Source organism: Blennius ocellaris, assembly GCF_963422515.1.
Source record: "Blennius ocellaris genome assembly, chromosome: 1".
Classification (NCBI taxonomy): Eukaryota; Metazoa; Chordata; class Actinopteri; order Blenniiformes; family Blenniidae; genus Blennius; species Blennius ocellaris.
In genome coordinates this window covers 3,139,641-3,155,552 of record NC_137650.1, presented here as the reverse complement: position 1 = coordinate 3,155,552, position 15,912 = coordinate 3,139,641, and the positions used below count along the sequence as shown (strand labels likewise).

The 15,912-nt window shown below is 45.7% G+C and overlaps 1 protein-coding gene across 1 annotated transcript in view; it reads left to right on the top strand.

Moving 5' to 3' along the window:
• nav2a (neuron navigator 2a) overlaps positions 1-15,912 on the top strand; it is a 139,154-nt gene that overhangs the window by 85,613 nt on the left and 37,629 nt on the right. The window contains 1 exon segment of the mRNA XM_080519522.1: positions 11,925-12,054. Coding sequence (XP_080375648.1) covers positions 11,925-12,054 — 130 coding nt within the window.

The following is a 15,912-nucleotide window of genomic DNA, read 5'->3' as shown; positions in this document are numbered from 1 at the left end:
TTTCCTCACGAGGTCTAATTGACCCAAGGAGGGAGATGTTCTCCGCCAGAAACTTCACATTTCTTTTTTCATGATTCTTCAGAAGGTTTAATCTTCAGTTTCATTAGATTAGAGAGAAGGGCAGGAAGAGAGCTTAAAAAAATGAGGAGATGATACGAATCCCCTCCTCCCAGCCACACCCCCTCCCCCTGAAGGAATGTCTGATAAATGTGCTTACTGCTGACTTTGGGATTAATTATGGGTGTTGGGGGGAGAGCATGGAAATACATTAGCATAATAAACGGAGAGCCGTTGAGCTGCGGGGCAAAGCAGGTTGATTAGTTGTTCTATGTTAAAAGATGGTGTTAATTTAATGCATGAAGGGAAGGGTGAATGGTGCCGTTAGGACGGGTGGAGGGAGTGAACCGCCACAGTTGCAGTCGGAGCTTGGAGGCATGTGGCCTCGGTGTTTGTTCACTGCCTCTGTGACTTGGTGCCTCTGCTGGTTGTATCGCTGCAGCAGAGCATCCTTATGGGGTCGGGGGTCAGGACTTCCCATGGCACTGCGGGGAAACCCTGTGACCCCAGTACAAAGAGGTCACGAGCCTCAAAGGGTTGAGGTTCACAGTTAAGAGCATTTTGAAAATAAAACTTTAAGCCTTCCTGCTCCCACCGTCCAAATCGAACCCGAGGTGGACTAACACAGTGAGCGCACAGTCTGGACATGACGGATGTCCCTGAAGCAGAAACTGGTTTTCCCGGCTGTCAGCCGTATGTAGAGCAGTGCTAAGTGGTAGAAAATGAATCGCCGGGCAACAGGACCTGCGAGGCCGAGGACATCGGCAGAAACAATAGAGACGACAGTCCCTGTGTGTCTCTGCATGTTTATCCCTGTCATTTATCTCTGTGGCCGCAGAGAGGAAGCAATCTATAACCGTCTGTCTTCTCACTGCAATCCTCTTTGTTAAGGAAGACAAAGGAGAGAGCCCCCCCCCCCCCCCCACTCCCCATCCCTCCCGACTTCTTCCAGAGATATCATTCCTTCATCCCAAATGAGGACGTGACACAAAGAAGAAGCCACAGGGAAGACAGCAGAACGCTCACATCAATCAGTAGAATGAGGTTAAAGGATCCTAATGATACACACTCCTGTGAAAAGGGGCGTTTCTTTTGTTTTTCTGGTCCCTGCACAAATGTTGACAATAGGGAGTCTATGTAAGCAAAAGTGCAATCACAAGAAATGGAAAATCTACAAGTGTTGTTATTGGATGCCAGTATGATCACTTAACTGAAACGCAGAATAAAGGGGGCGTGGTGGAGAGTTTATTGACATTCTTCCTACCAGTGTGAGATCTTGTTGACACACTATGGAAGTCAAGTGCAAGAAAACAATATGAGTCACTAATGGAGGAAGTGAAAAGAAGGAATTTCATTATCAAAGTACTCTATTATTGGTCTTGTTAACTATCATTCAGCTAACATGAGAGAAACACATGATGAACACATCTATAGACAGAAGAAAAATAAAGGCAGGCTTTTTTCATGTCATCTTCAACATGAGCAGTGTAAAATGATGGGTAATATTAGGCAAACACAATAAATGACAATTTCTTTGTAACTAATCTTGTCTGGTAATACTTGTTTTCTTTTTGCTTGCTTGTTGTTTGTTTTTTTTTCTCTTTTCCTTAAGAATAAGAAAAATAAATGCCCACATACTGACCAGTGAAAATTCAATGAATATAATTGGGGAAAAAACAACTATTATTATTGTGGTTTTTTTTTCTTATTCATTCATTTCAAGCATTTGACATTCAAACATTTTGTACAATCTCATGAGCATGCCTGAAAAGGGGTAGGAAGAACAAATAAATAAATAAATACAGTTTTGGACAGCCACCAAGAGTTATAAACATATTTGGAATACATGTACAAATCTTATTTGCACGTTTTAGGTTTTTCTTATAATGATTGACCAACTGAACTTATTGGACAGTTGATATTGTTTAAAGCAATTGTGTGAGTGAATGAGTGTTTTGAATCACAATGAAAGTATTCTATTCAAGCAAATGAGCTCCAGTAATCCACTGCAGCCAAAATGTTTTCATGACTTATTTAGCAGTCGAAAAGACACAAAACTTTCTTTTCTTGACAAAACCTTAAACCAACAGTCATGACTCACTCCATCACCACCTAATACCTCCTCCTAACCCACTCCTTATCATTTAATCCCACAGTGAATGCCTCTGGGGAGCTGCTTTGCATCGCCTTACTGTTTCACAGGTCCTATACAAATAAACAGGAACAAACTTGCCCCCTTTGTAAACTGATCAGGGCTAAATTCTTCAGTCAGTGTTCAGACCAGTGTTAGCACAGGTTACAAATACGACTCGTTCATTCCCAATATTCCTCCGCAGGATGAGCTTGACTCCACTTTTACCAGTCGACCAAGCAGACACACATTCCGTTCCAGCCTCAGTCTGCAGTGTGAATTGTGTAGCGCTCCGATGGAAACCTTGCTTCTTTATGCTTGTTTTCATCTGGTGAATTCAGTTTGCTCCTAGAAATCACCTCATTGAAATACGTTTCTGCTTTTCACTGACAAATTCACTACTGTGTGTGTTTGTGACAGATGTGGCTCCATTGTGGGTGTAGTTGTTGACACACACACATCTGGCACACAGACAGTGTGTTTGTCCCGTCTGTGCTGGAGCTCCACCTCCTTTAGCCTCGGGTGGAGGAAGACAGGTTCACCTGCCCTCATCAGCATTTCTCCCTCACTGCCATCAGCACCTGGCGCTCCACGTGTTCCCTCCGTCACCTCCGCCTCCTCTTCCTCCTCCCCCTCTCCCACCTCCACCTCCTCCTCCCCCTCTCCCTCCGTCACCTCCACCTCCTCCTCCTCCTCTCCCTCCGTCACCTCCGCCTCCTCCTCCTCCTCTTCCCTCCCTCCACCTCCTCCTCCTCCTCCACCTCCTCCTCCTCTCCTCCTCCGTCACCTCGCCTCCTCCTCTCTTCCCTCCGTCACCTCCACCTCCACCTCTCCTCTCTCCTCCTCACCTCCGTCACCTCCTCCTCCTCCTCCTCACCTCCTCCTCCTCTCCTCCTCCTCCCTCCTCCGTCACCTCCAACTCCTCCTCCTCCTCACCTCCTCCTCCTCCTCCTCCTCTCCTCCCTCCGTCACCTCCCACCTCCTCCTCCTCCTCGTCCTCCTCCACCGTCCCCCTCCTCCTCCTCCACCTCCACCTCCACCTCCTCCTCCACCTCCTCCTCCACCACCCCCTCCCACCTCCTCCTCCCATCCTCTTCCTTCTCCTCCACCTCCTCCTCCTCTCTCCACCTCCACCTCCTCATCCTCCTCCTCCACCTCCACCTCCTCATCCTCCTCCTCCTCCACCTCCTCATCCTCCTCCACCTCCACCTCCTCATCCTCATCCTCCCTCCTCCTCATTCCTCTCTCCTCCTCCTCCTCCCTCACTCCTCCTCCTCTCTCCTCCTCCTCACTCCTCCTCCTCATGCACCTCCACCTCCTCATCCTCCTCATCCTCCACCTCCACCTCCACCTCCTCCTCCTCTTCCTCCTCCACCTCCTCCTCCTCTTCCTCCTCCACCTCCTCCTCCTCTTCCTCCTCTTCCTCCTCATCCTCCTCCACCTCCTCCTCTTCCTCCTCCTCCACCTCCTCCTCTTCCTCCTCCACCCCCACCTCCTCCACCTCCACCTCCTCATCCTCTTCCTCCTCCTCCACCTCCGCCTCCTCATCCTCTTCCTCCTCCTCCTCTTCCTCCTCCTCTTCCTCCACCTCCTCATCCTCCTCCTCCACCTCCTCCTCCTCCTCCACCTCCTCCTGGCTCCCCTGTCTCAGTTGGGTGAATGTAGTTTGTCTGTAATAAGATCAGTGTCGTTCCGTCCGTCTGCTTCTGTGGGTTCTGTGATTTCATGAGTCAGCAGTTCTGCTTGCTGGAGAACCAAGAGTTTATTTTCATTGTGATTACAGAGAAAGCTCCACCTATACTTGCACATCACAAATGTTCTCTTTCCCTGCCTGGTCCTTTCTGCTGATGGCAGCTGCAGCTTCAGGTGTTTTCCAGCGCGACGCCCCACTGGGTGTGTTTGGCTGCTGGATCTGGGCTCCACTGTGACTGTCTGGTTCATGGTGGCAGTGTTGGATTACCAGGACAAGTGACACCAGAGGGAACAAACCATCCCTCACTCTCTTCTCCAACCATAAGTTGTTTTAAAGAGTAAACAAAGCCAAGTACGGAAGAATGTAACTGTTTTGCTTTTGTAATCTGTCCTCTGTTGGTAAACTTGGTCTCCATCATCAGGATCTCACTTCACTTGTGTGAAACACAGGTGCCAATAATGTTGAGGGTGACAATATGAAGACCACCAGGTGAAAATGGTGTTTAAAAATTTATTTTACACCTTCTTATCCTTTGTCTCCTCAGTCTTTGTCTTCCGATCTCAAACAGAACTACTCAGTTGAACTCTAAGAGCCGTTCTGCAGACTCTGTCAGCCTCTGACTCAATGCTAAACACTGGAACTGCCTCCGAGCCATTTCATGTTGAAAACAGCTTCCTGCAGCGTCGTCCCGCTGGATTCTGTGCACATGAGTGTGTTTCCAGAGAAAGCCGGCTCGGTGGGGCTCGAGGGACGTGTCTGAATCTGCAGCATGTCGATTCGATGTGTAAGGTCAAATCCAGCCGACGATGCTCTCGCTCACTCACTCAGCTGGTGTCGACAGTCTTCCTCCCACATTGTCACAGTCTTGAATTGTTGGAGCCTTTATTTCGTTTTTGGAAAAAAGTCAGAAGGTTTAAAAGTCAGGAGATATTAGAGTCCATGCCTTCAGTTTTCGATTTGAAGGAAAACATTTACCTTGAGGGCCTTGATTTACATACAAAAACACCACAAAATGAATTAAGTCCATGAAGAAATGTGTTTGTTCTGAGAAGAGATCAATAGAAAGAGATGGGAGTCCTCAGAGAAATTTGGTTTCGGTTGCTATGGTTCCTGTGTCTGCAGACCCCCCCACCCATGGGCTTCACACAAACACACCTGCCTCACACACACTCCAAACCAAAACAAAAGGAGGGGCTACAATACAGGGGGATGAATGCTTCACAAACTCTGTGCCTCCAACTCACACACTTCTCCTCTCAGGATCTTTCAGCAAACATTCTGTTGTTATGTGTTCAAGGTGGGATGTGCTTCACAGCTTTCCTGACTTTATTTGCTTTATTGCTCAGCTGGAAGCAACAAGATGCAGTAACGATCCACAGGGAGTGAAAAGCTCGATATGAGACTGAGCCTGCAGCCAGACTGAGCCTCGTCCAGCTGAACTGGCCGACGGTCAGCGGCCTCAGTCCCATCGGAGTAAACAGTCGATATATAAAGCAGAGCAAAAGACCAGAGGTCACGGACTTTGATTCATCCAAGTGGTTTGTGGGAGCAACTTCAGAGGGTGAGTTCAAACCTCCATGCCTCCTCTGAATGAGGTTTTCCATAAGTTGGGCCTCGAGAAGTCAACTCAACGACATATGAAGTTGTTTATTTCAGAAGTGTGCATGCAGGGTTAAACCTGCAGGAGGTTTCATCCTGTTTTGTCAATGGAATCATTTATGAAAGACTTTTCCAGCTTTTGTTAAAGGTAGATTGATATTTATTTTTGGCTTTTCCTCAAAGTGTTACAGACATTTTCACTTTAGTTCTTATTGATTTTTTCAACACAAACAGACGGAACAGTACATCCTGAACAAATGTAGTTGACGTTTACACAACAAGACAGAAATAGAAGATATAAGAAAAAGAAGAATGAAAGCTAAAGGAAGAAAAGTCAAAGGGAAATGAGAAAGGGGGGGGGGGGGGGGGTAATATCCTGTTGGGAGCTTCATTCTATTTTGTCCCTTCTTTTGCAGTTTTCATCTTCTATGTTGATGAGTCAATTGTCTGTCGCCATTCGGGTTCCATTTCTTCCACTTATCTTCGTGTGCTTCCAGTCGTCTTATCGATGTGGAGGTTTATCCATTGTGTAGATTTCCTGTATCATGTCTGATCACCGTCCCCATGCCGGTGGATCCACTTTACCCCTGTTAGAGCCTTTTTTCCAGCTATTAGTAATATTTTGACCAGATATCTGTCCTCCGCATGTGTGTTGTTTTCTGTTAGGTAAGTAAAGGACCATAGAGCTCTTAGGAATGCCGTGCCTTAGCATGGGTTGCAGGGTAAATTGTACATTTGTCCAAAACATCTGTATCTTGTGGCATTTCCAAAATATGTGTAAATGGTCTGTATTGACTCGTCCACATTCTACCTATCATGGCATGTTCAGGTATTTACTTACAGTGTTGCATAACTATTTGGGAGCAGTTGATAGTTGTATTGGTTGGATTTGACCAATAAACTGCATTTAAAGAAGTTTATATATTGTAACAGGTGTGGAGACTTTATCACCAAACCCTCCCCTCATATGTGAACGGAACACATTTCCAGACCTTTGCACAGCAGTAGAAAGTGGTGCCAGACCATTATTATTTAAATCCTTTCTGCAGCTGACTCCTGACTACTAATGAGATAACAGTTTGACCATTTGAAGGCAACAAAGTAAAAGCAGAGTGGGTCAGTATTAAAACGTTATTTTATATCTCCTTTAGACTGATCATCTTCTGAAGACAGTATCAAAGGAGCTGGCCGTCATAAAGGGCAATAAAAAGCTTTTGTTGTAGCTTTACCTCTGAACGTCTCATAAGACGCTTTGCTCTCGCTCCGATTTAAAGACAGAAATTACAGCCACGTGTTTCATTCTAGCACTGAAGTGATAATAGCTCTGCTTGTGTGCAGTGTGTGTTTATGTAGTGTATCTGCACAAATGTGACAAATTCCATGTTTGTCCAGGCAGTCCTTCAGATTTCTTGGAGGCGTGTGGCCGTGTCAGAAGATGCTTGTCAACAGTTACTGTTTTGTTGTGGGTTTATTTCTTTGAATGCTGATCCGGGTCAGTTGGTCAAATGTTTACACATCAAACACACGAGCCAGGAGTCTGCGTGAAAGAGAGGGAGCCAAAGGTAAATTCTCTCAGATGGCAAGACGTTTCTCCAAGACGGGACACAATGGGCCGAGACATGAGACGGAGAGGGACACTGAATGTAACGTCCAGGGATCAGAGCCTCTGTTGATGCTTCAGTCATGTCCACACTACACACACCAGGTTGAACATGTGACCCTCAGTCACATTTTCAGTTCCGTTTTTTTTTTTTTTTTTTTTGCCTCACTTTTTTCAGTTTTTATAAGACAGATATTGAACATGTAATGAAAGTAATTCAAATAAATCATTATTTTCAAATATTAGTAACACATTTCCATGCGCTTATTCCCAATCCAGATCCATGCTGAAGTGTTCTGACCCTCAAGGCAATGAACAGCTGGAAGTGCAGAAACTGTCATGAGGCATCATGGCAATTCAACTCATAAAACAACTTTCCCAAACCAGGGGAGCGTCTGCTGTTATGTATTTCCCTGCTGTACCGGGTGTTTTCTATGTTTCCACCACAAAAGAGCCACATTTGCTTACAAATCTTGTGTTTGTGTGTCGATCTGTTATGTGTCCAGTATCTTCACTCTCTTCACTACGTCTTTGAAACCTAGTTATAAAAAAGTGCATTTCTTTTGTTTAAATGCAAAGTTATTGTAGACAAACTGTCAAATGTGGTGTTTCATCACTTTGTTGAAAGCAATAATTAATAATAAATGTACCAAATCGATGAGATGGATGGATGACTGAGCATTTTGCATTTGCACAAACTGTTTGAATCTTTGATGCATGGAGGAACGGTTCCCAACCTGCAGGACCCCATGAGCAGTGGCTCCAGGAATCTATTTGCTCTGAGGTTGTCAAAATCATATTTGCACAGATCAAAGAAAACTCTCTGCATACAATAGCACACCTGCAAAGTTAGCTTTCTTCCCATTTGTGAACCCTTTGTGAGGGTGGATGTGTCCGTCACTGGCTTCAGTGTGATGGAGGTCTGCTGCTTATTTAGAGTCCATAAGGAGGAATGAGTGGAAGCCACTGACTTGGAATATATGCATGTGTATTCATTTTTCTAAAGGGCAACAAGGAATTGAGCATATTTCTTTAGCGATGAGAAGATTATTCTGTTTGGCTTTCGAATTGCTGATGTGTTGGGTGTAGAGTCGGAGCCCCGGCGCTGTTTTCCACCTGCCAGCTCGTCCATGATGTTGTCCCACAAGCCCACAGGGTTTGTCCTTCCGTCCTCCTCCCCCGCCTGCCTGCTGGTGCGGACAGGGCTGGAGATGTGGGGTTCTGTGCTCCAGCTGCAGTGAGGACCAGTGGTCTCCCCTCAAACACAGGAAATCCCCTTACTTCTGCTTCACGGCTCTGTTTGTGGCCGCATGTCTGTGTGTACATTTCTGCAGCGCGGCTCCTGTGTGCATGAGCCAGAGCCGGGCGGTGTTGTCAGGACGGGGGGGGGTTCCAGGCCGGCAGACCAACCCACCACGGTCCCTCGGGACACGCACAAGAACAGTTTAAACAAACACAACCACAGTGAATTTCTCAGGACGCTTCCAGCCTCCTATTGGCTGGAAGTGATGCGGCGCTATTTGTTCGTTGGCGCTCTCGCCTCGCTCTCTCTGCTTTTCTCTTCAAGAAACGTTTCAGAGGTTTGGCCTCTGAACCCCGACCCCTCCGGGGAAAGCAGGAAGCCTTTCCAAAGGGCCTGGCAAGAGATTCCTCTCTGGAATGTCTTGATTTAGGTCACGTTTCTTTGTCCACTACTGGGCTTTTCCCCACTTGACACACGTTCATTCTGATGAATGGAAAACTTGCACCTGAAGTTCAGTTGCAATTTATTTCCAATTAAAGTCACTACTCTGAGTCTCACCATCAGTGCTGGGAGGAAGCTTGAGCTCCCTGATGACTGGCTGGTGCAAGAGGTGAAATGAGGAGAACATCATTTTATGATTCTCGGTGAAATGCATTTCTCATCTTCCCCTCAGTGCGACGACGTATTAGACGCTGACCTCGCGGCCTGCGTCTGGCACCGCTTCCTGCGAGGGTTAATGTCTCTGCTTCCTGTGATTGGCCCAAAAGAGCTTGGCGGTTGGTAACTGGTGGGTTTGCGTTGCCAGCGGGAGGCCGTGGGCTGGGCCGCGCCGCTTGGCCTGATCTCTAATTAGCACTGGCTTGTCAGCCGGTCAGGGTGGATCTGTCTGCGAAATTGCAGTGTTGCTCTTGCAGACACACACACACACACACACACACACACACACGCACACACTGAAGCTGGGAAACACAGATTTCGGGATCGTCCGCCGCTTTTGTCCGGGATGGTGTGGCTTTGACTTGTGTCGCCGCTCGATTCCCGCTGAGCCCCAAGGGACTTATTTGGTCGCCCCGGGGTGTGTTGGTGTGTGTTTCAGCACTCAGTGTCAGTGGCAGTGAAGTGGTTAACAGTCCCAGGGGAGGCTCATGTTACCAGCAGTAGGGCAGGTCCTTCCCTCTGCTTTCTCTCTGTCTGCTAGTCCAGAGAGACTCTGAACAGCCTGAAGCATCAGTGCAGCCAGTGACAAAGGAACTGCATCTAGGAACAGTGCCAGGCCCAGAGAGAGAGAGAGAGAGGGGGGGGGGGGGGGCAGACAGACCGAAAGAGAGGAAGGCAGAGAGAAAGACTTCTGACTGTGTGAACTCTCTCAGCGGCATGGAGTCATGAAGCTCTCTGTCCAGCTTGGCATTTTCCCGCAGCGCTCTGGTGGCCACTGCAACACTCACAACCTCAACAGGTAGACACCGTGTGTGTGTGTGTGTGTGTGTGTGTGTGTGTGTGTGTGTGGGGGGGGGGGTCTCTAAGAGGAACTTCATGTTTTCTGCTGGTTTGTCAGCTTGCTGCTCGGCGGCTCGATGTGGCTCGATGCCGTCTGCCAGGAAGCAGCTGATTAGGTTTTGGTGGTAGTCTAAATCTGGGAGTTTTGCCATCGGAGGTTCTTTGTTTTTGTTGTGTGTCCGTGCATTGCTGGGAAACATTCAAGACTTCCAAGTTGGGTATCCAACCGCGTGACTTGCTGTTTTGTCTAAAAAGGAAATCTGAAAGATGACAAACGAATGGAAGCTGATATAAATGAACGCCTTTGTGTTGAACCAAAAAGCTGTCAAGTAATGAAAGCTGGCATCGGCTGGCCAAACTCATTTAATTAAACAAATAAAAGTGACTGTGTGGGCCCTTATGCTCTGGCAATATTGCGAATTGACTGCTTAGCTGAATATTTGGTTAAACGATGGAGCATTGTTGGTGAAAAAGACATTCATAGTATTCAAACTAAGAACTTTTTAACAGCTACTACTTTATCTAAAACTAAATGATGGCTTCAAGCTGGTTAATATAGAATTTTGCCGCCCCCCCCCCCCCCTTCTTTCATTTAAAACAAAAGTAAATACCTGTGAGTTGGTAAACGTTAATTAACTAATTATGAAGATTTCACATCAGTCCTTTTGTGTGTCAGTTTTATGCATCATTAGTATTAACAGACTTTACCAGAGTAGATGTGTGTTTTTGTGTGTGTTTCACATGCTGATGCAAACTTCAACCTGCTGACTCAGGGACAGTCAGCCCCCCCATAGGTTACACAAGTACCCTGGAGGCGTGCAATGCATTTCTTTCTACACTTTATGGGGCTTGAAAGATGTGATGAGCACACTTCTGAAGTGAGACTGACCACAGGAAACCTCAGCAGGTCAAAGTAAGACTTTGTACCTCAAGTTGTACCTGGACCACGTCCTGCTTGTTTTCAGGAACTCGGTTAAAGTGAAGGAAAATCATTAGGTTAGGGGAGGCCCGCAATGCAAGTGCCATTTGTGTGTGTGTGTGTGTGTGTGTGTGTGTGTGTGTGTGTGTGTGTATGTGTGTGTGTGTGTGTGTGTGTGTGTGTGTGTGTGTGTGTGTGTGTGTGTGTGTGTGTGTGTGTGTGTGTGTGTGTGTGTGTGTGTGTGTGTGTGTGTGTTTGCCATCATCATCGGCCTCCCTCTGTCCTTTCAGAGTAATGTTTGCCAACTGGCTGAGCTTCCTGTCTCCGACAGACTCCAGCCGGATACGTGCACACACACACACACACACGCACACACACACACACACACACACACACACACACGCATATTTACAAATATCCAGCATTAACTCCCGGTGCGTTGACTCTGCTCAGATGGGTCTGTTTGAACAGCGTGGAGTCGCACACACAACACACACACTTGTACACAAACAAGGCCATGATGTCACCCCCTCCCACGATCCTTTGTTCATATGATAGACAACCCTATTCATCCTTTTTGTGTGTGTGTGTGCGTGTGTGTGTGTCATGTTGAAGTCAGTCTGGAAGAAAGAAGAGAGTTGCCAAGTTTCTTCTCTTTTTGGAAGATTCCATTTCCATTTAGTGTCAATGTTAATAGATTCAGTTTTGCTTCTATTCAACTGGCAGGTTTTTCTCATCTGTTGAAATATTCATGCAGTGTTTTCCTGCACGTAGTAACAACTGGATGCATAAGCACGCGGGGGTCTGGGGGGGGGGGGTTTCACACGATTAAAGGGACTTCTTCAAAAGATTAAAAAAAACCTCCTCGCTGCACTTGAAGGCATCGCTGCGTCTGAAAGGTTTGACTCGCCGTCTCTGAGTGCTGTTGTAATTGTGGGATTTGGAGCATCACGCTCTGCTCTTGTGTCTCCAGGCTCTGCCGCTTGTCTCATGAGTGAATTTAGTGTTCGCCGCTTCAAAGAGGAGAAGAATTATGTTCCCAAAGAGCATCTGTTGAACAGGAGCCAAGTGGACTCCTTCATCCACTCCTCCGGGGCGAGGGACTGGGGGAAGCACTGAAGTTAACCTCTCTCTCTCTATTTCTTTGCTCTGTGTGTGTGTGTGTGTGTGTGTGTGTGTGTGTAGCTGGGACGACAGCAGCTCTGTGAGCAGTGGCGTCAGTGACAACATCGACACAGATGACATCAACACCAGCTCCTCCATCTCGTCATACGCCAACACTCCGGCGGCGCAGCGCAAGGCCCTGAATACTCAGGTAACAAGACCTTTTTTTCACGTCTTTCTGTGTATCCTCAGTATTCAGGAGAACCGTTACCTTGATGTATAGATTGATCCTGATTTAACCTCAGAGGGATGTGTTGGTTTCACATAACGAGAGATTTTGTATTGTTGAAATAGTTAAATAGTGAAGCGGGCCATACTAAACACTGTGACGTTATGGAGAGTATCTTTATTTCTCTGAGGCTGCAAAGTGGAAAAAAATCATTCTTTTGTGATTGTTGCAATCGGCTGTCAGTTTTGAGATCAGCACAGCAGAAACAGCATTTTTCCTAACAGTACAGTAAAACCTGTGCTGGAGGGACGCCCTCAAATCCAAGGCCAAGTGTCCCCTGAAGACAGGTGTCTTCTCTTCAGAGGGACGGGAGGACCAGTTGATGTTGAACGAACCAAACACTAAATATGTTCTGGTTATTTAAAAGAACATACCTGAACCAATACAAAGTTTCTCTTTCTCTGTGGTCACAGTGTTTGTAATGAAACTGTCTATATTTGATCAAGATCAAACACTTCGTACTGAAAATGATGACGATGTCAACATAAAGTCCATTTCAGTGAAACGTTGTGGTGCATTAAAACACAATGAAATGTAAAGTAAAAGCAGTATAAATGGTCAATCAGCTCCTTGCTTGGTGGGACCAGATGGAGCCTCTGGTTGGTTTGATGTTCTCTGCTGTTAAGAGGAAGTGGAACCTTCATGTACCAGAGGACACGTGATGTTAAGACCCTGTGCGCTAGGCTCCGCCCCTCTGCACTAGGCTCCGCCCCTCTGCGCTCCAATACTCAACCTGTTCCTGTTCCAACTTAACGTTCCATTGTTATGGAACATCAAGTTACTTTAAGGAACATTAAGTTATGTTATGGAATGTTAAGTTATGTTATGGAACGTTAAGTTATTTTAAGGAACGTTAAGTTATGTTATGGAACGTTAAGTTATGTTAAGGAACGTTAAGTTATGTTAAGGAACGTTAAGTTACTTTAAGGAACGTTAAGTTATGTTATGGAATGTTAAGTTATGTTATGGAACGTTAAGTTATGTTGTGGAACGTTAAGTTATTTTAAGGAACGTTAAGTTATGTTATGGAACGTTAAGTTATGTTAAGGAACGTTAAGTTACTTTAAGGAACGTTAAGTTATGTTATGGAACGTTAAGTTACTTTAAGGAACATTAAGTTATGTTATAGAACGTTAAGTTATTTTAAGGAACGTTAAGTTATTTTAAGGAACGTTAAGTTACTTTAAGGAACGTTAAGTTATGTTATAGAACGTTAAGTTACTTTAAGGAACGTTAAGTTATGTTAAGGAACGTTAAGTTATTTTAAGGAACGTTAAGTTACTTTAAGGAACGTTAAGTTATGTTAAGGAACGTTAAGTTACTTTAAGGAACATTAAGTTATGTTATAGAACGTTAAGTTACTTTAAGGAACGTTACGTTATGTTAAGGAACGTTAAGTTACTTTAAGGAACATTAAGTTATGTTAAGGAACGTTAAGTTACTTTAAGGAACATTAAGTTATGTTATAGAACGTTAAGTTACTTTAAGGAACGTTAAGTCACTTTAAGGAACGTTAAGTTACTTTAAGGAACGTTAAGTTATTTTAAGGAACGTTAAGTTATGTTATGGAACGTTAAGTTACTTTAAGGAACATTAAGTTATGTTATGGAACGTTAAGTTACTTTAAGTAACGTTAAGTTACTTTAAGGAACGTTAAGTTACTTTAAGGAACGTTATGGAAGTGAACCAGAGTGAAGTATGGATGCGACCATGTAGCAGAACAGGCCCACCGACACCGTAACGTAACGTAACGTAACGTAACGTAACGTAACGTAACGTAACGTAACGTAACGTAACGTAACGTAACGTAACGTAACGTAGCGTAACGTAACGTAACGTAGCGTAACGTAACGTAACGTAACGTAGCGTAACGTAACGTAACGTAGCGTAACGTAGCGTAACGTAACGTAACGTAACGTAGTGTAACGTAACGTAACGTAACGTAACGAGGAGATCAGAGCATCATGGTTGAACATTCAGGTCTTCTAATCTCCTGAAACCACAACGTCTGAATATTCTAATAATCTGGTCCAGATCAAGTATTTTGGTCGTTTCAGTGTCACTCAGCTTGAAATGTTCCAGGAGAACCTGTCCGTTGTCCTGGTTCAGCAGGTGGTCCTGGTTCAGCAGGTGGTCCTGGTTCAGCAGGTTCAGCAGGTTGTCCTGGTTCAGCAGGTTGTCCTGGTTCAGCAGGTGGTCCTGGTTCAGTAGGTGGTCCTGGTTCAGCAGGTGGTCCAGGTTCAGCAGGTGGTCCTGGTTCAGCAGGTGTTCCTGGTTCAGCAGGTGGTCCTGGTTCAGCAGGTTGTCCTGGTTCAGCAGGTGGTCCTGGTTCAGCAGGTGGTCCTGGTTCAGCAGGGGGTCCTGGTTCAGCAGGTTCAGCAGGGGGTCCTGGTTCAGCAGGTGGTCCTGGTTCAGCAGGGGGTCCTGGTTCAGCAGGTGGTCCTGGTTCAGCAGGTGGTCCTCTCCAGTTGTACCTGCATTACTCATTACATCATAACAAGAGGTCCACTCTCCAGAAGATTGCAGGTCTCAGAAAGAAGTGAAGGTTGATGTGTTAATTCTTCATCAGTCAGTGTGGATGCAGGCGGAAGGTAAAGCCAATCACAATCAGTCTCCATGGAAGCAACATGAAAACCAGAGTTCAGTGGAACAGTGAGCAAAATACAGACGGGGGACTGCGAGTGTTTAAGTAATGATTAAAGGCTTTCAACTTCTAGTTAGTACTACTAGTTAGTACTACTAGTTAGTACTACTAGTTATACTACATGACCTCGGTCCAGGGCTTTGCAATTCATGTGGTCGTTAATTCAAGCTAAGCCTCTAAACATTCACGTCTTTTTTTTAAAAATGAGTACTTTAATACATAGTTTGCCACCTCACAATGTAGTTGTGATAATGAATAGACACACAACATACGTTTAAAGTTTATATTTCCTCCAGCTTTGCAGCAATGCAGTGCTAACAAAAGCTGCATTCAAATGAAACTAAATGGAGACGCTTATAAAACTGGCACAGTGCTGTATCGTAACGCCTGCAAACGAGCATTCATCCTCTTCTACACTGGGCCTGTGGCAGCATTCCTCAGCATTCACAGAGCAGGAATGTCAGGCTGCCTCTGGGTGGCACAGCTCTGAAATCACAGGAAGCTAAAGCTGCTGTTGACGCTGGCTTCAAATCATGAAACGGCGATCAGGAGCCACGGGAAGCTGCCTGGTGACACAAATCATTGTCAGCTGACTCACTGGTGTGTGTTGGGGCTGATGTGGAGCCGCTGGGCATGTGACATGTGTCCGATGTGGTGGAAAAAACAAAGGAGGGCACAAACAAAGGAGTCTTTCTGGTGCTGAGCTGCCGGACACAGTGCAGCCTCCTTCGTCCTCAGGCGAGACTGTTTTCAGGTCCGAGTCCTCTTGCCTCAACAACTGCACACTCCACTGAAAAGCAGTTGTCAGCCCTCCAACAGCTGTAATTTACTTTGTCAGTTAAATGAGGGCTATGGCCAACGAGCGACATCATACCAGCGTCTCAAACGAGAAAAGCTTCACCAGAGTCTTAAAATAAATTACATAGAAAAAGAGCGAGACCACTGCACTGAAGGGTGTTTGTTGCTGTAATGTTTATTGTTACGGTTGTTCTGTCCCGGAACTCCACTTGAGTAACATTTAATCATTTGTGACAGAAAATTATTATTTATCTTCTCTTGGCCCGTCTTTTCTTGCAACTCATCAAGCAATCATCCGAACAGAAGAGATGGTTTTAAAGCCGACTGCTTAAAAGCCA